This window comes from Macrosteles quadrilineatus, unplaced genomic scaffold (genome assembly GCF_028750875.1).
Source record: "Macrosteles quadrilineatus isolate MER2022 unplaced genomic scaffold, UCM_ALF_1.0 Scaffold_1__1_contigs__length_201487025, whole genome shotgun sequence".
NCBI classification, from domain to species: Eukaryota; Metazoa; Arthropoda; class Insecta; order Hemiptera; family Cicadellidae; genus Macrosteles; species Macrosteles quadrilineatus.
Genome location: NW_026542594.1, coordinates 151,606,054 through 151,630,424, shown reverse-complemented (window position 1 = coordinate 151,630,424; position 24,371 = coordinate 151,606,054). Strand labels below are relative to the sequence as shown.

Here is a 24,371-nt window from a genome sequence, read left to right as displayed (position 1 = left end):
GAACGCTAGAAACCTCGACACTCCTCAATGCAGACTGTCCAAATCCCTGAATAGCTTCCCATTGACCACAATTAAACTCTTCAATACCTTCTACCTGAAGGTAGTATAGACTTCTACCTGAAGGTAGTATAGACTTCTACCTGAAGAAGTCTGAAGTATGTATGTGGCTGGGTTTAAAACCTCAGTGAGGGAAAAACTTCAAAATAGGCCTATCTACTCATTCAAAGAATTAGATGACGTGCTACTTTTTTACTTGCCGCCATCTCAGTACAGTTTTTAAATTAGTTTGACGCAGTCCATCTGGGATTCCATTCCAGTCAGAGATAAAGCCTCCTAGTACTGTATTCAAGTAAAACTGGACCCAGCTGTCCTTAATCATTGGACTATTAATAACTGGCTCTGGAAATAACAAAGCTATAAAAGGCATCTCACTCCATTCTACATGTCTTGTTGCTCATTCATATTTGGGGAAAAATACGACCAAGTTCCATAATGATTACACTAAAGTAGGATAACACATCAATATTTCTAGTAGTGTTAACCCTTCCCGGACGGGTGACGGATATATCCGTTTATGGTTTTTGATGTTCCAGACGGGAAGCGGATATATCCGCCATCTCTTCAGACAGACTGGCAGGTGCTTGAGCAGTAACCAGATGTTTCGTGGTACCAAGGCGCCACTTTCCTGCTCTCTCCATGGCTGCGCTCTCTCCCGCACTCCCCCCTCTTTCACGCGCCTACCCTCGCCCGCTCCTCACCTTCTCCCCTCGCACCACCCACCTCTCCTACGCTCCCCCCTCGACGTTTCGCGCTCAACACTACGTTGTCTTTATTTATTGTTTACATATTGTTCTTTATTTATTGCCTAACGTTGTCATGGTCATCTTCAAAGACGGGTGGCAGATATATCCGTTGCTTTTCTACTCATCCGCGGACGGGTAGCGGATATATCCGCATATTTAAAAACAAGTAAAAAATTATTTTGACACTATGAAGTGTTCTTTTGTGTTTATTTTACGAATGTATAACAAAACACAAATAAGGAAAATTAATTTTTATTTTTTCCTATAATTTTTTCCCGTCCTATATCACGATTTTGCCCGTCCGGGAAGGGTTAATAGTAGTAAAAATTAAGTACCAAGTAATTAAGTTTGTGTTCAGAATCACTTTTTTTCTTCAACACAGGATGTGTTACGAATTGAATACGTACATAGTGTAAAATAAAATACCATTTAATTTATAATAGTAAACAATATGAATTGTTGCTTTACCTGTCATCCGCTTCGAGTATTGCTCCCAAAGAGGGAAGCGCCACACCCTGTCCCCTGTAACGGCTCCTGCTTGCTGCAACTGTTGCCACAGAGCAGTGGAGTTGCTGAACACTCCAGTAGCAACTGCTCCCAGGGCTACTTTCATTGCTCCTGTACAGTGTACACTCACATGTTAGAGACATTCTCTGACGACATCATACATACACCCTGTCCCCTGTAATGGCTCTAGGTTGCTGCACTATAAGACAGTTCGGGTTTGAGGCATTGTATTTTACTTACGGAGACCTTAAATTTGATACCAAACTCGACCTATGCTACTAATTAAGAATTTGGTCTGACTTCTTGTGGACCGTCCCCCAAAGGGGTTATCCAGTTGATAATTGGGCAGATGTGTGCGTTACTATTACCAGTAAGCATATGTGAACTTTTTTTTCTATTCTGGTTTAAAAATTAAAAAAGATTTTCCAGACTTAATTGTCACCTTGTAAATATATGTATATGAATCTGAAAGGTTGGCGTTTTTGGCTTTCAGGGACCGGGTCCTGGTCTTACCATGAATACTACAGTAATAGCTTATTCCCTACAGTAGACTCCCTCTTATCCGGACTCCTCGGGACCAAGGCCAGTCCGGATAACGGTTTTTCCGGTTAAACCGACGTCCCTGAAAACTTGTTAAAACGGACCGTTTACTGTGATATTCGACTTAAATTTAGGAGAGCATTGTATTTAGACACGTGATCACTGGTTTCAAATCTTTCCCACAAGAACAGTTGTTTCAGTACCGCCCACTTACAGCCAATCTAGTCCGGTTAAACCAATGTGCTGATAAAAATTTTTTAGTTAAAGTGATGTCATTTCCGCTGAGTGTAGTCCGGTTAAACCGATGTTCGGTTAAGAGGTGTCCGGATAAGAGGGAGTCTACTGTATATGGGAAATTTGCTAATAACCATCCTAGGCTAAAGCCTTTCCTTGAAGAAAACAAAATATTCAATTGATTAGAACTCCATTGTTCGGTTAAGACAATTCCTGCAAAAGGATTACTGCACAGTTATCTCTATCGGCATACATCTACTAGCATCTGCATGTGACACTGAGCCAAATGAGAGCACTTTGCAATATTTTTTTGTTGAAAGATTGTTGCAATCTAGCATCCGACTTTGCCTAAATGGCTTTAAAGAAGGTACAAAGTTATTTAAACATGGCATTACTTAGCAGTTTGCTCTCAATATAAATATAAGCATCATTCAAAGTTGCAAGAAGTCAGATAAACAAAAATAGCAGTACCCTTACAAAAATAATTTTAAGGATAAATTGTAAATGACTGAAAGGCTAAACCAGCTAACTTTTATAATATATAACATTATCTCATCCCGGGTAACACTTAAATAAATAAGTAAATGCTAGTATAACCAAAAAGGTCCTACATGTTTTTCATAGTTGACAAAGGCAGAGCACAAGTTATAGTGGCACGCAGGAAAGGATCATTAATAAATAAGTAAATAACTGGTTAACCACTAATTTGTTTGAGGGAATTCCAGATTAAAGAATTATTGATTGAATAATCTACAGATAATAGTCCAAAGTAAGATTTACATTGTTGTAAACAATACCTGTCAAAGTTGCAATGTCCAGAGTGAACCTTGGGCTGAACTGTGCGGCATAACACAACGCATCAGCCAGAATGAGACGACCCTCAGCATCAGTGTTGTCCACCTGAATGGTTTTGCCGTTCATCGCCACAACCACGTCTCCAGGCTTAGTGGCTCGTCCACCAGGCATGTTCTCACACAGAGGAGTCAGACCTACACAATGCATCAGCCAGTATGAGACGACCCTCAGCATCAGTGTTGTCCACCTGAATGGTCTTGCCGTTCATCGCCACAACCACGTCTCCAGGCTTGGTGGCTCAACCACCAGGCATGTTCTCACACAGAGGAGTCAGACCTACACAATGCATCAGCCAGTATGAGACGACCCTCAGCATCAGTGTTGTCCACCTGAATGGTCTTGCCGTTCATCGCCACAACCACGTCTCCAGGCTTGGTGGCTCAACCACCAGGCATGTTCTCACACAGAGGAGTCAGACCTACACAATACATCAGCCAGTATGAGACGACCCTCAGCATCAGTGTTGTCCACCTGAATGGTCTTGCCGTTCATCGCCAAAACCACGTCTCCAGGCTTGGTGGCTCGTCCACCAGGCATGTTCTCACACAGAGGAGTCAGACCTAAACAATACATCAGCCAGTATGAGACGACCCACCAGCATCAGTGTTGTCCACCTGAATGGTCTTGCCGTTCATCGCCAAAACCACGTCTCCAGGCTTGGTGGGTCGTCCACTAGGCATGTTCTCACACAGAGGAGTCAGACCTACACAATACATCAGCCAGTATGAGACGACCCTCAGCATCAGTGTTGTCCACCTGAATGGTCTAGCCGTTCATCGCCACAACCACGTCTCCAGGCTTGGTGGCTCGTCCATTAGGCATGTTCTCACATATAGGAGTCAGACCTACACAATACGTCAGCCAGTATGAGATGACCCTCAGCATCAGTGTTGTCCACCTGAAGGGTTTTGCCATTCATCCACGTCTCCAGGCGTAGTGGCTCGTTCACTGGGCATGTTCTCACATAGAGAAGTCAGACCTACACATATTTTGACCAACCATCTGTCTCATTTGTGTTTTTTTTTCTTAAAGAAACATCATAAAATATTCTAAAAACACATTGAGTTATCAAATAAATCATAGTCTTATAAACACCCACAGTTGTAACAGATCTTAAACAGTGTTATTTTGTATATTTTGATAAAACAAACTTGATTTACAGGTTATTTGTCAGTTTTAAAACCAAGACAAAAAAACAAAGTACGTTTAAGATTTAAACTCACAAATGAAATAATAAAAAATACGGTACTGAAAATGATTTATAGTTGGGTTAATATGTTAATAATGATTTAAATTGTTCAGAATTCAATTTAAAAGACTTTGGTTTAATTAACTACTGTACTGTATTAGGTTTTGTCTGGAAAAATTGAATTTAAGTATTGAATTTATCAAATCAAAACCCAAGATACTGCGAGAAACCTTACGAAACTTAGAGTATCAAAATTGGTGTAAACTTCCATACAAAGGGAATGGGGTGGTTCTTTTCAAAGAATGTAACAAGATCAATAAAAATTTGGCTAGAGGTTGTGGCCTCACAGAAGCTGAGTTCAAACAATACTTGAAAATGGTCGGAGACGTTATTCCTCTTAGAAGTCTTCATGGGAGATCCAGGGACGGTAACCAGTGCAGGCATTGTCCTGTATCTGAGAAATTTACTCTTGAAACTCTTGCCCACGTTCTTGGAAAGTGCCCATTTAGTAGTCTTGTACGAAATACCCGCCACCATACCATCAGAAAAATCATAGCTGATCAATTCAGAAAGAAAAGTTACGAGGTCTATGAAGAGGTCACGGCTATAGAAGAAGAGGGCTCTGTGAGACGGAGTGACATCATTGTTATAGACAAGGAGAAAGATTTCGGTCTCATTATAGACCCAACAGTTCGTCTTGAGACAAATGAAAATCAGCCACAGGAATTCCATGAAGAAAAAGTAAATATTTATAAGAAAACTATCCCATATTATTCAGAGAAATACAAAATATCAAAATTCGAAGTATATGGACTACTCATTGGATCAAGAGGAACAATTCCTCAACAAGTTGAGAAATTTTGGAAGAAATTCAATTTGGAAAATCAAGTGTTATATTTAATATCTTTAACAGCCATAAAATTTTCTATTAATATTATAAGAAACCATCCATATAACAATTATCATAATTAGGTTTAAACAAACTTGCAAAATTTAATGTAATATTTTTCTTTGTTCTACAGCAGACTACAGTGTGTAGTAAGATTTCAATTTTTAAAATAAATTTGAATTTATATAGTCTCCAAACTGACCACATAAGATTTGCTATTCCAGTTAATCCTGAACCAATTAGGACTGGATCCTGTTGGGATTCTCAATTTGTTTGGATTAGCTGAAAATGCAAAAGGCCACTCAAAACAATTAAAATAATGTATTTTTATAACCCAGAAGCATACTTAGTAGCCCTAAGTAGTTTTTATATGACAATGACAATACATAGCCTACTTGGTATATTTTTGTCAAAATATAATTGGCTTTCCAGTACAGTATAACTCCAAATTAAAAAGCCCAAAACAACAAAGAATTGTTAAAAGGCAGAAGCTGTGATCGCGGCAATTCCTGAGTATTTCCTGCGGTCATGTATTGTTGGTCATCATTGTTTCCCGCGGTCACGGAATATGATCACTGTCTTCTGTGATCACAGTAAAATCTTGGGTACTTCACACCTTGCTTGCCGGACAAAGTGTGGTCGCTATAACAGAAACAAGGTGTGGCGGGTAGTGATGTGGGCCGGGTAAATACCCAGTGGGTAGGTAAATATAAATTGGGTATTTACCCGGGTACCCGAGTTTTAAATACCCGAGTATTTTACATCACTAGATGCGGGATAACAGAAAATTGATGTGTGGTTGGTATAACAGAAAATCGAAGTGTGGTCGGTATAACAGAAAAGTATCAAACATTTTTTATCTCATTTTTTATCATCGTATTCTGCAATCACGGTTAAATCTTGAACATTGTACGGGGTTGTGCATCCCTATCATCATCCACGGCCACTGAAAATCATCATTGTCTCTTGCAGTCACAAAAACATTATCAACGTCCTCCGTGATTGTGGCGAAAGCGTAAACTTTTAGATCTTTTTTTTGTTTATGCAATCGATATAATATTCGGTACGTTACAAATTTATTTTACTAATTGGAGTTCTCCTATATTGTGGACATGGGAAATAAGCCTTAACAATGCCAATTCCTCCCATGTCTGCGCTCATCTCATCCATGCTGAGCAAAGATTAGTGGGACTCTGGTGTAGTGAACTTACCGATGATGTTGAGAGGCAACTTGAGACGGGCTGCAGCATGTAAGGTGGCAACTACACAGGCAGCTCCTCCCATGTCTGCTCTCATCGCATCCATACTGAGAGAAGGTTTAAGACTGATACCTCCAGAGTCAAAAGTCACCCCCTTACCTGTACATACAACATGTCATTCACATACGTTTGGTAATATTGTAAGTTTTAATTTTCTATGCTGAATTTACAGAGTCTGAATAAAATAAAAATCTGAATATGGGGTGGCTGCTATAAAAGTATTATAGAACCTTTAAATGTTGCCCAAAAAACCATAATAAAAATAGGATTTGGGAAATGCAGACGATACCCGTCAGTCGCTTTATTTGAGGAAACGTCCCTTTTTTCTATTCGCCAACTTTACATTAAATATATATCAATTCATATTTTCAAAAATTACAATAACATTTTCCATGAAATTGCACATTCACACAACACAAGGTATTCTTCAAGAGTTGGTATCACTACATTACAAAAACATTATTCCTTTTCTACAACTAACTCCTTTTACATTTCTCATATTCTGTTTCGTAACATCGGCTCTTATTTCAATAACTTAGGCATCTTTGATTCACCTTCTCTCAACTTATTTAAAATCAGGGTTAAAGAATTCCTTCTAAATCTAGGAACGGACGAGGCCGAAGTTATCATCTCAGCTGATTACCGGCGTCTTTGACCTGACCCTTGTGCTGTGCTGTCCCTCCCCCACCAACCCCCCAGCCGACAGCCGTGCGCACAGCTCCTGGCCGACACAACTGTATGGACACAACACAGCTGAATTTGCTCCCACTGTAATTATCTATCACCCATTTCATGTCAATTACATATCATTCATCCTCAAGAAACATTCAAAAAATCTTTTTTCCATTTTTTATTCAATCTCCGTTTGAATCTTCAATCAAACATGTTTAGGTCATTAAAGATTATATGCAACCCAGCAGACGCACAGGCAGAGTTCGTCTGTCTGCTGATTCCACAAGACCATTCAATTATAACTAGCTACAAAATTATAAGTTTATTATGTTCGTTTTGCTAGTTTTAGTATAATTCAACATTAAGTTCACAACTTTGTTATTTTTTTTTTGTTTTTGATTGTTTCATGTTGTAAACTTAATATTATAGTAAAAAGGTAATATTGTACTTTGTAGCAAATTTGACGGAATAAATCATTCATTCATTCATTCATTCATTCAAAAGTTCCATTGATTGATACAGCAGAATCTTGATAACAAGTCTCTCTTTGGGAATATCAAATAGGCTTTTTTATACTTATTCTAACATACAAACCATCAAAGACAAGATACTTGGTCGTCTGCCCACTAGACCGTCTTTTTTAATTAAATAGATAAATATGGAAACCTGTACGTCGACAACTTATTTAATCATCAGTCCCGTTGACCGGCCTGTAAAACTAAATTATTAAATACAAGAATCCAACTGGTCGACAATTGATATGCCTGACAACTCACTTGGTCGTCTTTTAGGTGGGGATGTGTGGAGCAACGGCGCGCGCAGCTGTGGAGGCCGCTGCAGGCGTACCAACTACTGTATCTTGTAGTAGCGGTTTTTATTCCAACAATTTTCACCTTTTACAATGCAGCAGACTTGTGAGGAGTTCTCATTTTTTATGACGTGTAATTCTTTGTTTCTCAATCAATATTTTTTTATATACAGATAAGTGAATATAAATTTGCTTCTTAATGTATCTTAACTGTATGGAATATGAGAACAAAGAACACACAACTGAAAGTAGAAAAATATTAAATATATTAGGCCTATATTTATTTCCTTCAATGAAATAAATGATTTATTTAGCTACTACATGTAAATGATTGAAGAATTACATGAAATGTTCTAATAAAAACTCACTTTGACTTTGAACATTTCATTACAAGTAAGGAAATGGTGTTAATAGGATAGGCTAGTTAAATCAGAATTCCCTCTCTCTGTGAAGAAAGATCAATTGCTCAGATCATTTGAAGAATTAATTAACTAAATTTCAATTGAGAAATAAATAAGAATTGATAATACCGGTTATTTAATAGCTCGTTGTCTTTATTTCTCTCTCTTAAAAAATCAAATGAAGAAAGACTTTTTCATTTTTGGTGACATTAATTTGTACTATTTCTCCTTAAATGACACTGCTGTCCTAGTAAGCAATGGTTATCTTGTTATCCATATCCTTATATATAATACGTGGAGACGATTTCTACAAAACACTACTCCTCTATTAATAATGGATGGATTATTACAAACGATGTGTCAAAATTAAGTATTTTTTGTGTAGACGCCCCACATCACCAATTCGTGTAATAAAAGTCCTCGGTCTTTGCCCCACAGGCCATCAAAATATGTATATCTTATGAAGAAAAGATTTTGTTTACATAAACAGACGAATGATTTGTATTAGTTGCACACTAAAACAGCTGTTCATAGTAAACACATGATAGGCCTACACACAAGAGCGTTCATTTTCAGAGTGAGTGATTCAATGCCTCTCCACTTCCGATGCAGATTTAATAATACAATGGCAGAGGAATGCGCGAGACCAAGGACAAGGTCACGGCACGGTTGCTATAGAAACAATGTAACTATCCGTTACAATCGCGTGCCAACATTAACTAGAACGGTCTTAGCATGGGAGACTGCATAAATACGCCACGTGTGTAGTGCTGGATGGAGCTAGTACTTTCAGTTGGCAATACTGGCTTCTAGCCTCGAGCGACGTGGTTCAACCATGGGAAGCGCCTCAAACTCCTGGGTAATCCCGGTTAGCTCCTCCCACTCTGCCCCCCTGTCCCCATCTAAAAGACGATCAAGTGAGTTGTCGGTCGCGTCAAATTTTGACCAAGGGGGGTATTAAATAATTTAGTTTTACAGGCCGGTCAACTGGACTGATGATGAAATAACTTGTCGACGTACAGGTTTTCCGTATTTATCTATTTAATTAAAAAAGACGGTCTAGTGGCCAGACGACCAAGTATCTTGTCGGTCTACTGGTGGCCCCCCTCAAAAAGATACTGTAAATATGTGGTTTCCCTGGACACTAAATTAAAATACCTAGCTCAATAAAATAAAAGGGCAAACTGAATTATTAAACTCAACACTTTTAATTGAACCAACTAAAGAAGACATAGATTAAAACTATTATTGTTTTTAACAACACATTTAACAATTTAACCATCTGGTATTCATCATTGAAGTATAACATTAAAAACAGACATGTGGCAAATATTAAATTGCACTCAACACCCCTCCTCAATTTAATAATTTTACATTTGACACAATTAACAAACAAACAATCCTAACATCTTTCTCAAATTGCCAAACCGAGGTGCAGGCAGACTTTTTGTAAAAATGTCTGCAATCTGATTTTCCGAACATATATATTCTGCAGACATGATTCTCCGCTGGTGAAGTTCCCGCACAAAATTGTATTTAACATTCACATGTCTCAATCGGCGATGCTCCCACTTCTGTAGAAGTCGTATGCAAGATTGATTATCTTCCAGGATGCGGATTGGTAACTTAAGCAAAATTTGAAAATCTTCTATCAGATACTTCATCCAGAGTAATTCGGCTGCTGCTGTTGCCAAAGCTACATATTCCGCCTCTGTAGATGATAACGCAACACTAGATTGCTTCTTTGTTGCCCAACTTACAGTACTTCCAAACACTTGTATGAGATAACCTGAGGTCGATCTTGAATCTCCACTTTTATTCCAGTTTGCATCAGCGTAAGCCAGAATAATGTCATCTTGTTTGCTCTTTCGATAACATAATTTTAAGTCGATTGTTCCTTTTATATATCTTAGGACTCTCTTCAAACATTTCCAGAGTTCTTCTGTTGGGTCACTTTGATGCCTGCTTAGGAAATTTACTACAGCACTCAAATCTGGCCTTGTACCTAGCATTGCATACATTAAGCATCCGATTACTTCTCTGCACGGCTTATCAGTCCAACTTGGACTTACACTGAACTACCACCTGGAAGGAAAGCTATCTCCAGTAAATGGGTTTTCAAATTGAAGAAAGACATGGACGGAAATATTGAACGATACAAGGCAAGACTTGTTATCAAAGGATGTTCACAGAGAAAGGGTTTTGACTATGAAGAAACATATGCTCCAGTGGTTCGTCTTGCAACAGTTAGGGTGTTGCTGGCTGTAGCAAACGAACGTGGATTAATTCTTGAACAATTAGACGTCAACAATGCTTTTCTTCATGGTGAACTGAAGGAGGAAATATATATGTCCATTCCTGAAGGAGTTGAAGGAACACCCGGCTCCGTTTGCAAATTGCAAAAGGCGCTATATGGCTTGAAACAGGCACCATTAGCATGGAATCAAGCTATTCATTCATTTCTCATTTCAGTTGGTTTCCAGAAATTCAACTTTGGTAACATAAGATTCCTTTACAAAAGATAATAATTCTAATTCCTCCAGCAGAGTTTCAATTCTAAATTTCCAATTGCTGAAATTGGTTCCATCCAACAATGGTATTCGATACTTTTCATGTTCAGTTGCCATATTAATTCAATTTCATTAGCCAGGTAAAAAAATATTAACAAATTCCGTATTTAAACAGCCCTGGGCCCATAACCTGTAAATATGTGGTTTCCCTGGACACTAAATTAAAATACCTAGCTCAATAAAATAAAAGGGCAAACTGAATTATTAAACTCAACACTTTTAATTGAACCAACTAAAGAAGACATAGATTAAAACTATTATTGTTTTTAACAACACATTTAACAATTTAACCATCTGGTATTCATCATTGAAGTATAACATTAAAAACAGACATGTGGCAAATATTAAATTGCACTCAACAGATACAGAAAAATAAAAAAAGATGGATAGGCTAGTTAGCCTAAGATATAAACACATATAATACAACAATTAATAGCAATAATGTGAGTATGACAAGAAAAGAATATTTATGAAGAGAAGACAAAACAAATTAATAGGTAGTGAAAATAAATAACAAAAGATCATTCACGACAAACAACTATAATATTTGTTATCAACGTTGACTTGTTATCAAGGTTTTCAATAACATGTAATTAAAAGCAGTACTTAATTACAGCTTAAAGTATTGAACTAGAACTCTACATCAGCCCCCAATGAAGTTGTAACTTTTAACACTCAAACTAAATCATCAGTTGTATTAACTAATTATACCCATAACAATAAGGTTCTTTGCATTTTATAGACATAAGAACGGTAGCGTTTATAAACAACGATCAAGATTTTAGGTCTCAAACCGCAGTAGGTAAATAATAGAAAATTACAGTGTATTTAACACTAGGAAAATATCCTTATACAAAAATTTTGATTTATTCAGGAAACCATAAAACATTTTAATAGTTCCAGAATAAACCAGCTTATAACGCCCATACTGTTTATCAGATAAACGTTCACAGTCATTGAAGTTTTCTGGGATTTTGTTACAGAGAATATGAATAATTAAACTCAACTTCAAGCAAAATATTTATCTTTACCAACGAGAACGACTGGCTGGTCACCGGGATTCCCTCCCTTGTACGCCATTTCAAGGAACACTGGAGGTTCTTCCGACCCTCTTGTCACACTCAGAAATGAACCCATTTTCTTATCTTCGGCCCACTTGGCATTGTGTGCAATAACATCCACACCATGGCTGCTTAGGGCTTCTGTTGCATTCTGGAATGCAAACTTATTAATATCAAAGCTTTCTCAATATAAGTTGATCACTTTAACACATTTCTCTAGTAGGAAAACCTAGTTTTCCGGTTTGCCAAGCGAAGCTTAAAAAGGGTTATGTGGGCCACCGATGTTTTCCCCGTTTTCGGATCAGGGTGGTCAATTGGCCCAAGGGATCGATATGAGCAAAAAATGATTAAATCCGGCCAAGAAAAAACAAGGATCGAGTCGAGCCTAGCACATGTTCCTGTGATCACAGATAGCGTTTCTGAGGATGCAAGATTGATAAATGACAATTTGGCCGAGATCGTAGGGTCGATGATGTTGCCGTGACGACTGAAGATAATCATGATTTTGATGCAATTGCGGATAAAAAATTACGTTGTTTTCATGACCGCGGGAGACGATGATGTCTGCAAGACAGCGGATTTTGAACAAGATATTGTCAAGATCACAGAAATTGATGACGAGTTTCAATAACCCCGGGAGACCATGATCATGTCTACATAAACACAGGAGATATTTAAAATGTGGTCGCAGTCTCGGAAAAAGATTATGATGTTTACGATGATGACTGAGGGAGGAGATTAAAAAACTACTGCTAATGTTTTTGTATTTTGAAGCAATCATGGCTTTTGCTGAGAAAAACCAATAAAATATAAGTTGTATAAATATTTTGGTGAAGGGAGGCAGTGCCAGTATTTAGAATCTATGAGGCCCCCGGCAGCTCTTACCAGAGAGGTCCCTCACTACATTCAGTATACAATACATTCAGTATATATTCACTATATTCAGTATATATACATTCAGTATATTCTTCGATGGTTGAAACTCAAGGGTTTAGAAATACACGTGGTATTGCTTCAACTCAATGAATTGACCTTTTGTTTCCAATTATCTGATCAACAAAAAGGCCTAAGAGTCTAGCTAATAAATAAGTCTATTAATTTCTTGCACGAGCGCTGAGACGATGTCTTAGTCCCCTCCGATCACGGCGTAACCATGAATGACTCATGCGACCGCGGAGAAATTAAGAACATCTTACACGATCGCTGAGACATCTTTGTCTCCTCCGATCGTGGCGGATTCATGAACAACTCATGGGGCCGTGGAGAAATGGAGAACATCTTGTGTAATCGCGGATACATCATCTCCATATCCTCCGATTACGGTGAAATCAATAACGTGATGGCAGCGGAGAAATAGTCAGCATCTTGCATGGGCGCTGAGACGTCATCTTCATCACCTCTGATCGTGGCGAAATCATAAAACAGCAAAATTTCACCTTTTTTAGAATCAGGGCCAGGTAAAAATAACGACTTATGTGGCCGTGGAGAAATGGTTAACATCTTGCGCAGCCGTGTAGACATCCTCATCATCGTCTCCTACGGTCACGAAAACATGATTGTCGTCTTTCCAATGTGGTTGGTACAAAGCAGTTATTGTTTTATTATGTTAAAACATGGATAAGAAAGTCTTACAAAATTTACATACAATTTTAAGGCCTGATGCCAAATTATTGTGATACATTTTGAGCTACATATTTAATAATAGTTTATCTTATCTTGGTTTGTACCAATGTTATCCATTACTGTGTACAGTTCTAATATAAAATGGTGAGTGGTGAATTAGTATGTCAGATTATAATTTGATCTATATTGGTATTGAACTGGGGAACTGGGGCGTTCATAGAAGCGTGGCTAATGGAAAGAGGCCGGCCATTAATGAGCGTGCAAGTCAGTGCCTCAACAAACTTAGGTTGGTGAGGCCTATAGAATGCTGAAAATTTTAATTTTACTCAATATTTGGTTTCAAAAGTTGATTAAGTATACGGAAATAAAATGAGGCCTTATCATCCAAGAATAAATATTTCCTCAATGAATGCAGCCCCTACCATATCATTCATAAAACATGGGGCTATTTTTATTGACAAAGTAATCTTATATATAAAGTAATTAATTACACTAGAATCTAGTTAATTGTTCCAGACTGAATACCTTAGCAAAAATTGTGGGAGTCATTAAATTGGCAGGTGTATCACTTAGTTTTCTTGCGAGGTTTTGTGATTCTCCCTTGACTACTCCTTTTAGCCATGTCTCTCTGAAAATATAGGCAGTGTTGTCTGTATAAAGTGCTATAAAGCAAAAGTAAATAACCAATACTATATTACATTTTAGAGATCCAGCAACACACCGATGTGCGTTTTTAAGGTGAAGATGAGCTTTGTTACATACTAAGTTTAGCTGGTTTTTTTTAAACCATTAAAAAGATTTTGACTTCGCTAAAGACCCAACTGTTTGTATAAAAACAACATGCTAAATCGATAAAAGAAAATTCTAAGATCTTGTTGAATTAATTGTGATACAATTTTCTAAAACCAGCTTCCTTACAGGTCGTAATACTCATATAATGATGTTTATTAGCACAGAAAATAAAGAGCTTACAAAGCTTTATTTATAAGCAATTGACAATAGCCACATGTATAAATGTCCGGATACCTACTGTTCAGTAGAGCAGTCCAGACAATGTACTACAGGGATCTTCTTCTGCTTGGACAGATTCTTATGTTCCTGGTAGAGCCACAGTCCGAGGGTAGCTCCTTCAGCAGCAGCCTCTGGGTTGCCAAACCCCTCTACCCAAACCTCTGTCTTCTCTATGTCTTGCAAACTACGGCAACCCGCTTAAAAAGACCAAAAATATTACAAATATATATATGATATTGAAGCGTGGGCCTATTACAACATCTTACGGATAAATTTTGTTGCTCTCTTTGGTTTTTAGTGTTCCATAACCACTAAATAATGGTCAAACAATTTAAACTCTTGATATGACACTATGGTGTCCTGAGAAATCAGGATATAGTTACAGACAATGAAACTTGATTATCATCTGCAGACTTTTCCACCTTTAGAAGGCAACATGAGATTGTGGATAGAAACACCCCAGTACATCAATCATCTTAAAATGGCCAAGAATAAAACAACCATAAATACAAACCAATGTGTGGAAATACAAACAAAAAAAGATACAAATGGTCATGAGCTTAGTAATCCTGGAAGCATTGCTAAAGTCTTTAAAAAATTTAAATACAGTAAGTAACTTAAATGTACAAAAAGCTGCTGTCAATGGAGTCCATGCTTCAGTGAAACATATCTGTAATGATAGTGGGATATCCTTGTGCAGCCTCAGGCTAACTAATGTGGAGGAAATCAAAAAGATTGTTCTGTCACTAAAAAACAAATCATCCGTTGGCTGGGATGAGATCCCAATTAAATTTATAAAAGCCACTGTTAATGTCATTGCTGTTCCTTTATTTCAAATTATTAACCAGTGTTTAATACACGGCATTTTTCCGGATAAACTAAAACTTTCCCAAATCTCACCAATATTTAAAATATTTATTACCGTCAAATCTCTGTACTGAGTAATTTTTCTAAAATATTTTAGAAAGTCGAAAGTCATAAATTTTAGATTGGTTAGTTATTTTAAAAGCAATCATCTATTTTACAACAAACAATTTGGATTCAGGAAAAATTTAAGCACGAGTTGTGCACTCACACAGTTTATAAATAAGTTTACCCAGACGGGTCTCAGGCTACAGCTGGTGATTTCTGTGACCTGACCAAAGCTTTTTACTGTGTTGATTATGGTATTAGGGGAAGTTGTCACTCTCTATTGAGCTCTTGCCTTTCTAATAGAAAACAAAGAACTGTAATAACACTGGATAAGATCAAGTACTATTCGCCATGGGAAAACCTATCGGCAGGTATGCCCCAAAGGTTCAATTTTAGGTCCTCTATTCTTTCTAATTTACATTACAGTAGACCCCCTCTTAACACGTTGAGTGCGGGCATCATCAATAGATGATGTCCGACACTAGCACTGGTGGCGGACATCAGCTAAAGCTGACGTCATGCCACTCTCTCCACATTAGTTTAGTGTGAGCTCAGCCTTTGCCGGGGAACGTTATAATCGTTGCCAGCCTGTAGCTTAGATTATGTAGCTTTAGTCTGGTGTAGGTTGGTACTAAATTTTCCCGTAAAATCCCGTCTAGCAATACTTTTGTCCCGGTTCCGGCAATTTTCTCTTTTCGAGCCACTTTACAAAGACACTGGCTACGAATCCAGGCAGTGCTGCTGCCTTTGGGTGTTTCAGTGAACTACGTCCACTCTCGGGCTAACACAGCACAATCACCGCTGCTCTTTTTTTATTCGTCAGACTGAAATATTTGAATGCCAATTGCGTTCACCGATTCAGTTGCGCTGCGGGGCTTCGCCCGGGCCTCGCCGCCATTATCGAGCGCCTGTTTGGAGGTATTCGGCACTGAACGTGTTACCTCGTATTAACCGATAATCGGATTATCCGCCTTCGATTGTAAAATAATAGTTTGTTTTAACCGACCTTGCTTTGAGAGCAGTTCGGTTTAACCGCCGCCTTCTAGGAATCTCGGCATTTCCTCCCCCACGCTGGGCGATGAGAACTGAACCATACGCTTATCTCAACAGGATATGACTAAGATTAAGTTATTTTGTATTGATCACAAAAAATATAGCATATTTTAGTTTGTTATCTTTGCGGAAAATTTATAACATCGTAAAGTGTGTTACAATTTTGAGAACTGATTATCTTATCGCTGAAGTAAACAAACAACGCAACTTGTAGGGAGGGCAGGGAAGGGGGGTTAACAACTGTGAGGCTATAAACATTCTGTCTTGTAACAAAATGGTTGCTTGTATCTTTAATTTTGACAAAAGGTTCTGTACTGTATGGATTTGGAAAGCATCAATTAATACATTACAGTACTAAAGTTATTAAAATGGGAATTTTTATTGACTCTTGCCTAGTACTATAATATATTCCACTGAAAGTAGGCCTATTTGGCTTAATTGTGTTTTGTATTTATTTTTTTACTTTTCTATCAATACAAAAAAGGAGATAAGAGTAGTTTATTTTATAAATAATGCAAGTATGACTTCAAAATCATGATTATATAATTCCAAATGAATAGCACTTCATTATGTTATGATTTTGGGGATTGCCCGTTTTAACCGACCTTTTGAGTTATCCGACTTAGGTCCGGTCCCATTAGGGTCGGTTAAGAGGGGGTCTACTGTAATGACCTCCCTAAAGCTATTGATCAGGAAGTAATTTTTTTTTCAGATGATACAACAGCCTTGATAAAAAATAATAGTACTTCTGAAATGCTATCTTCTCTTGAAAATGTGGTTCATGACATGGAGGGTTGGTTCTTGAACAATGGATTAAAACTTAATCTTGAAAAAACGCAAACAATAAAATTTTCTGTCAGAAACAATGGTAATAAAATTCAATCCCTTAAATTGGCAACGTCTCATAAATTTCTAAGTGTTTACATAGATGAATCACTTAAATGGGACGTACATCTGAATCAGTTAAAAAGTAAACTTAGATCCATGTCAATTGTATTTCTGCACTAATAGGGACTGTGTTCCTAACGAAACTCTGAAAATGGCTTATCATGCTTATGAAGAATCAGTATTGAGGTATGGTATAATCTTATGGGGTCAGGCTACCGGAGGCAAATCAATATTCAGGCTACAAAAACGCATTATCCGTATTATGACCAACTCTCATCCACGTAGTTCATGCAAAAACCATTTTCGAAATTTAAAAATCCACACCCTAACAGGACTGTACATTTTGGAATCACTAAACTACATTCATTCAGCTAAAAACGACCTCCCAGAATCAATTCAAATCAACCATAGATACAATACTTGAAATGAAAACATTTTTGGATTTCCAAGGCACCGTTTACCCCTTTATGTAAAAAGTCCGCTATATGCTGGGATGAGGCTGTACAATGTGCTGCCTGCAAACAGCACACACACAACACATGTAAATGTCTATAAATAACATAGTTTTTGACATTATACTAACCTGCAGCAGCAGCTCTGACCGACTCTCTATCTTCAAAGATCTCCTCCGCTTCATTGTAGCCGAGGCCAGGTTTGCCCAGACCCACTACAGCTACGGCTCCGAACTCTGGACAGAGGTCATGGAATACTCGTACCTTGCCTTTCTTCAGACCTGGGCCTGCTCTAAATATACAAACAAGTTTTAAAACTCTCTAAGATCATCAATCAATCAATCAAGTTTATAACTATAGTAACAATTATCCATCCATCTTTTATATTAGCCTATAAAGAAGAACTATTATCTGTTTATTCCTCGTAAATATAAAAATGGTAAAAAGACTGGACTAAGATTTTGTGTAACAATGTGTCTGTATCCTTCTAACATATAGGTCCATTCATGTCATTAAAATCCCCTTAGTCTACACCCTGTGGTCTTGCAAAGCTTGGATTTGGAGCTTGTTAACATTGATTAGTCTCCAACATAGCAAGTAGAAAGCCCACAATGTTTGCATCTGCATGGATTGAATTTACTTTGTTCACATTTTGATAAAATTTATTTTACTCTGCAACATAGTCGACTGAATTAAACTAATGAGCGTTATATAAAATTAATTTGTTGATTGGACTTCTTTTAATCTACTGTATAAGCAAAGGTAAGTGTATGATGGTTTTATGCAGAAAATAGACAGAGCTTGATAAATTAGATTAGCAATATAAGCCGAAATTGTATCCCCTGTCCATATAACTAGGACTTAGGCAACTGTAGATATACAGCCCGAAATTTCAGTCCCCAGAACTTTACCCCCTGATCAGATATAGACATTTATGAGAATAATTAATTTTGTGTATAATGGGTGTTTTAAGAGAAAGCGGAACAAAACAAATTAAAGTAAACACTAGTGGCTTATAGGGACATAAGTCCCTAAAAGGTCAAATGTAAAACAAATTATTGTAATATTGAAACAAACTCAGAATTAAAATGTCTATGTGTCAGAATAGATATCCCAGTACAACAAATCTTTTGTGTAAACAGTTTCTTATTTGTCTTTGTTTGCTTTTGTTCACGTTATTTTCAATAAATAATATGAATGACTCCAGAGGTTTAAACTGCTAAAGGCAGCAAACATATTAATTGTTTGAGAATAAATACAGGTTTGCTAAGGTAGCTTTGGTGTTTGGTCTTGTAGTTAATGATAGTAAAAGAGGCTTCACTAAATGGAATTTAAAAAAATATCTTCGTCAAATATGAAAAAGCAAGTAAAGGCGTGTTGAGATAAGCTTAGTTCTTGGTCAAAACCGCTAATGCATCACAACCCAGTTATTAGTTATACGTTTATACTCCTTTTGAAAAGGTTTAACAAAAAAATGTAAAGTAAAGGCATCCCATTGATCAAACTAAACCCTAGATTTGTTTCTGATCAACGTAAAAAACTACAATTAGTGTAAGTTTATGTGGTGATATTCCTCCGAAAGGTGTGATTGACTTTACATATTCTATCAAAATAGGCCTAATCATCGGCTGATTCATAAATCTTTTGCGACTGGTTAGGGTTCCATTACACAGTTATCAAAACCAATAACAAAATTACTTTTCATTAGCATTGAAACGTAAAGAAGTGGAAACTATCTCTAGGTTTTACTGTCAAATACGAATGCTCTCTTTACTGTACATACCATACATGCTAGGGTATATTATTTGATCCTTTTTTCTTTGAGAAACAGACAATACCTGTTTAAAATCTCCTCCAAACAATTGTTTTTCCGCCCAATGGAACCTATCATAGTATTTACTTAATAATTAACAAATATATTGCTTGCTTGTATGAACCTATTTCATCTTTATTCCCAGGTTATTTTTTAAGAGTAGCCGTTGAGGTTATCCCACTTCATACAAAATATTGATTAATCACTACAATAAACCTCAAATGAAAAATGTTAGTAAATTTACAAAGAAAGAGTAGATTAAACAATGAATACAAAAATTTGTATTCATTGCCTCTATTGGAATAAGTCTTGAACATATGTTTTGAAACAAAGCAGAAGTTCTCCATTTAATCTTGAATCGTTAATTATTTAGTCAAATGTGGTTATTTCATGTTAAACATTCCTTCAACCCAACAATAACCTTTAAATTAGAAGAAAAACCTCATAGTTTATTCAGACATTCTAAGTTCAACTCTTTTTATTTGAGCCAGCTCCATGATTCTACTACTTATCATACGCTTTAAAATACACAAATTTCAAAGGTTCCACAGTAAAACAATTTATTTCAACATTCTAAGACGTAACTAAAAACTCTTAATTATTATAGGAAACGTTATCCCTGGTTTTATATAGTACTAGCTGTACCCGCGGGCTTTGCCCCGTTTAACTTCATATGTGAGCTCGTTCGCATGGCTCAATCACGTCCTGGTTGAAGTTCGTTCGCTACGCTCACTCACCTTTAGGTTGGAGCTCGTTCGCTGCGCTCACACGTCCTGGTTGAAGTTCATTCGCTACGCTCACTCACCTTTACGGTTGGAGCTCGTTCGCTGCGCTCACTTGCCTTCAGGTTCAGGTTAGCTCGTTCGCTACGCTAACTCGCCTCCGGGTTGAAGTTCGTTCGCTGCGCTCACTCACCTTTTGGTTGCAAATTAGCTGTTGTCATAAATAAAAAAAAATAATAGTGCTGCACTCTGTTGGTAATCCTAGTAACTTTAATGTTATTGAACATCACAGAACAGAACCAACTTGTTTAATTGAAACAGCTGTTATGATTCATTAATTCCATTTAAATATGAGTACTCATTAGGTTAACATGGGAAACTCCAGAGCCACTGGGGCGGAGCCCGAGAGTCCGATCAGAATAAAAACCACTCAGTTTTCCTATTTGATGCCTAAAGAATCAGTGTGCCAAATTTCAGCCTTCTAGGTAAGTGGGAAGTGGGAGAATTAGTGATGAGTGAGTGAGTGAGTCAGTCAGTCAGTCAGTCAGTCAGTCAGTCAGTGAGGGCTTTGCCTTTTATATATATAGATACCATAGATTTCAGAATTAACCAGCAAATACGTAATCCAAATGTAATATTGCTTACTGGTTTGATGATAAATCACGATCAGCTGTATTAATTGAAGTAAACAAAAATCAGCAGTAAATGGCTTCTAATGCTATTCTTATGGAGAACATTTCACGTTATATCTAGCTTTGTGTTAAAATTGAGGGAATTTCACTATTTTTCCCGCCATCACGGGATCGAGACCTTTAATTTGAGCCATCTCCCATCTTTCTACGACTTCCCAGTCTCCCACAATTTTGACGCAAAGAATCGGCTTACGTAATTAATATATAGGTAGATTAGGAACAATTATGTGGTAGTTTTGATTTATTTTTAGCGAATTTCCTATGAAGGGATTAAGCTATTACCGCAGGTCTCATGGTAAGACCTGGACCCTGGACCGATTTACTTTTTTGTTTTGAGGTCCCCAGAGGCCAAAAAAACCATCTGCTCCAAATTCATATATATTTATACAGGGTGATTATAAATTATTGTTACACTTTTGAAACTCTTAACCCTTCCCGAACGGGTGACGGATACATCCGCCTAAGTCTTTGGCGATAAAGGACGGGTGGCGGATGTATCCGTTTATGGTTTTTGATGTTCCGGCTGGGAAGCGGAAATATCCGCCTTCTCTTCAGACAGACTGGCAGGTGCTTGAGCATTAACCAGATATTTCGCATTACCAAGGCGCCACTTTCCTGCTCTCTCCATGGCTGCGCTCACTCCCGCACTCCCCCCTCTCTCCCGTGCATACCCCTCTCCCGCGCCTACCCCTCTCCCGTGCACCCCCAACCTCTTCTACGCTCCCTTCGACGTTTCGCGCTCAACACTACGTTCTATTTATTTATTGTTTACGTCATATTGTTCTTTATTTATTGCCTACCGTTGTCATGGTCATATCTTTAAAGACGGGTGACGGATATATCAGCTGCTTTTCTACTCATACGCGGACGGGTAGCAGATATATCAGCATAGTTAAAAACGAGTAAAAAATTATTTTGACAGTATGAAGTGTTCCATTGTGTTTATTTCATGTATACTTGTATAAAAAAACACAAATAAAGAAAATTAATTTTTATTTTTTTCCTATAATTTTTTCCCGTTCTATGTCGCGATTTCGCCCGTCCGGGAAGGGTTAAATGAAAAACTATACAACCTATCATCACAGGGTGAGAATAAATTGAAAGAGAAGATCCTGAAGTTTTGTTTGTCATCACTTTGGTAATAGTTGCCATATTAGCCTCTACAGGCATTTTTAGATTTTAACTACAATTTTAAATTAATTACACCTCTCAGAATCTCAAAACTTAATTTCGCAACTATGTTTACCAAAGTGGTTTCAAACAAAACTTTAGAATCTCCTCTTTCAATTAATTCTCATCCCGTGATAATAGGTTATATAGTTTTTCATTTGTAAAGTTTAAAATGTATAACAATAATTTAGAATCACCCTGTATTTATATATGTGTCTTTTAGGAATCACTACTAAAAAATATGAAAATTATAAAAAGTTTTTGTGATGAAGGAGAGGTAAAAATACATTGATCACTTAAGCAAAAATGAACCGATTTTGATGAAATTTGGTATAAACGAGTAAACCTACATTTATTTGAACCAGTATGATCGGACTATTAGAAGGGGAGTTTAAGGAAGGGGGGGTTTATGTAGTAAAAATAGGTTTTTCCAAATTTTTATCCTAAAAACAAAAATGTTGCAATTAATTTCCAAGCCATTTTGTAGTGCTCAAAAAAACAAATAATATAATTTATTGAACCGCTGTTGTATGCCTAACGGTTACGGGAAAAAATTGTGTTTTTGGCCTCTGGGGACCTCAAAACAAAAAAGTCAATTGGTCCCGGGTCCAGGTCTCTACCATGAGTACTACGGTAATAGCTTATTCCCTATATGAGAAATTTCCTAAAAATATGAACAACCAAAACAATTCAAAATCGTATACAGAAAAAATATTATAGGCTAAGCAGACAACTCCTTAGTCCGGGGACACTATCATTTTACCTCGTTGGATTTTTTTGTACCCATGGATTTGAGCGATACATTACGCTACATGCTTGGGTAGAGTAAAAACATTTGTGAACTGTAATCCAGTCTAGTAAGTCTTTCCAATGAAGTAAGGTGAACGGAATAGCACGTGTATTCTCCACTAACATTCCACATACAATACAATGCCCGTGGAACTAGTATCAGGATATTACGGCTTATGGGATTGAACACACACACCTTACTTTGTAAGATTTGTTTCACCACCTGTATATTGATGCAGTTTTAATTAATATTGTCGTGTTATAGTACCGGTAGTTAGTGCAAAGATTGTGTAGAGATAGTCTTTTCGACACAATTAGAAATATAAAGCACGGGCTTTGGCGAATGCCTTTAAAACACTTCTTTACATATGGCTGTTTTTTTTATTTTTTATTTTGTTTGAAAGACTTCATTAAAAAAATAAAATAAAATAAATAATCAAAAAATTATAATCTTTCTTAGCTTCTTTTACTATTGTCAGGGAATATGTACTGCTAGCAGCATTCTTGCCACAAATACTGTTTCAGGTACTGTACAGTATACAAAATTTACTGACTTAGCAATACTGAACTAATCAATGTATTAAAATAGTTGAATTACAAAATTTTAAGCAAAACAAATCAAATAAAAAGTAGTTTTAGAGTTATCATTATCAGTGAAGGATAATCAATAAAAAGTTTTGCACACATCAGCAGATCAAGAATTGAAAAAATAAAAAAAAACCTACCTTGTAAGGCGAGTGTGGCATGGTCAAACCAATTTTTTTTATTTAATATTAAGTTTTCACAAGACAAGGCTAGTGCAACGTTGCCATATCGCCCGTTGACGACACTAATTAAAATACTAAACTATGTTTTCAAATCAGCTGGTATTATTAGAATTTGGCAACACCGCACTGTCCTCATTGGCTCCTTCGAAGTCACATGGTAAATAGCTCAACTGCAAACCCTCGTGGTCCCGACTGTAGCTACTTGTTAAACCTAATGTTATTTAAACAGATTTAATTGAAAATCAAATCAGGAAAATGGAAATTCGCTTAATCTGCAGGTTTGCTCTGGCAGGGGTATTTTTTTTTCTTGTTGGCGCTCAATTTATCAAAATTGTTTGTTTATTTGTGCACCATCCAAAACTTCTTCCTTTGCCAAAAATGTTATCAAGGATGACCTGTTTGTTAGCAAACTCCATGTTTTTAAATTACGAATGTTTTTAAACTCCTATACTTTTTTTCATCGTACTGACCATAAAGTAGCCGTTTTTAGTTCTTTAAATTGTCTGCAAAATCTTCGTTTTCGGGTAACTTCAAATAGGGAACCGAAAAAAAAACACATGGTACTTTTTTTTGCTGACCTCAAAATGTGTTTATAGCACATTATAAATGTTGTTTACAATTTGAAACACATAAATTACAAACATAAAACAACATGGAAGAAGTTATGTTTGTAAACATTGATGTCGACTTT

General features: G+C 36.9%; 1 protein-coding gene across 1 annotated transcript in view; it reads right to left on the bottom strand.

Moving 5' to 3' along the window:
* Window positions 1-24,371, bottom strand: part of LOC128987511 (E3 ubiquitin-protein ligase COP1-like) — a 48,033-nt gene that overhangs the window by 1,793 nt on the left and 21,869 nt on the right. The window contains exons 3-9 of the mRNA XM_054408405.1: window positions 17,859-18,019; window positions 14,442-14,619; window positions 13,937-14,039; window positions 11,759-11,939; window positions 6,229-6,375; window positions 2,882-3,073; window positions 1,272-1,421 (exon numbers count right to left, since the gene is read on the bottom strand). Of these exons, the coding sequence (XP_054264380.1) occupies window positions 1,272-1,421; window positions 2,882-3,073; window positions 6,229-6,375; window positions 11,759-11,939; window positions 13,937-14,039; window positions 14,442-14,619; window positions 17,859-18,019 (1,112 nt within the window). The remainder of the gene's footprint in view (window positions 1-1,271; window positions 1,422-2,881; window positions 3,074-6,228; window positions 6,376-11,758; window positions 11,940-13,936; window positions 14,040-14,441; window positions 14,620-17,858; window positions 18,020-24,371) is intronic.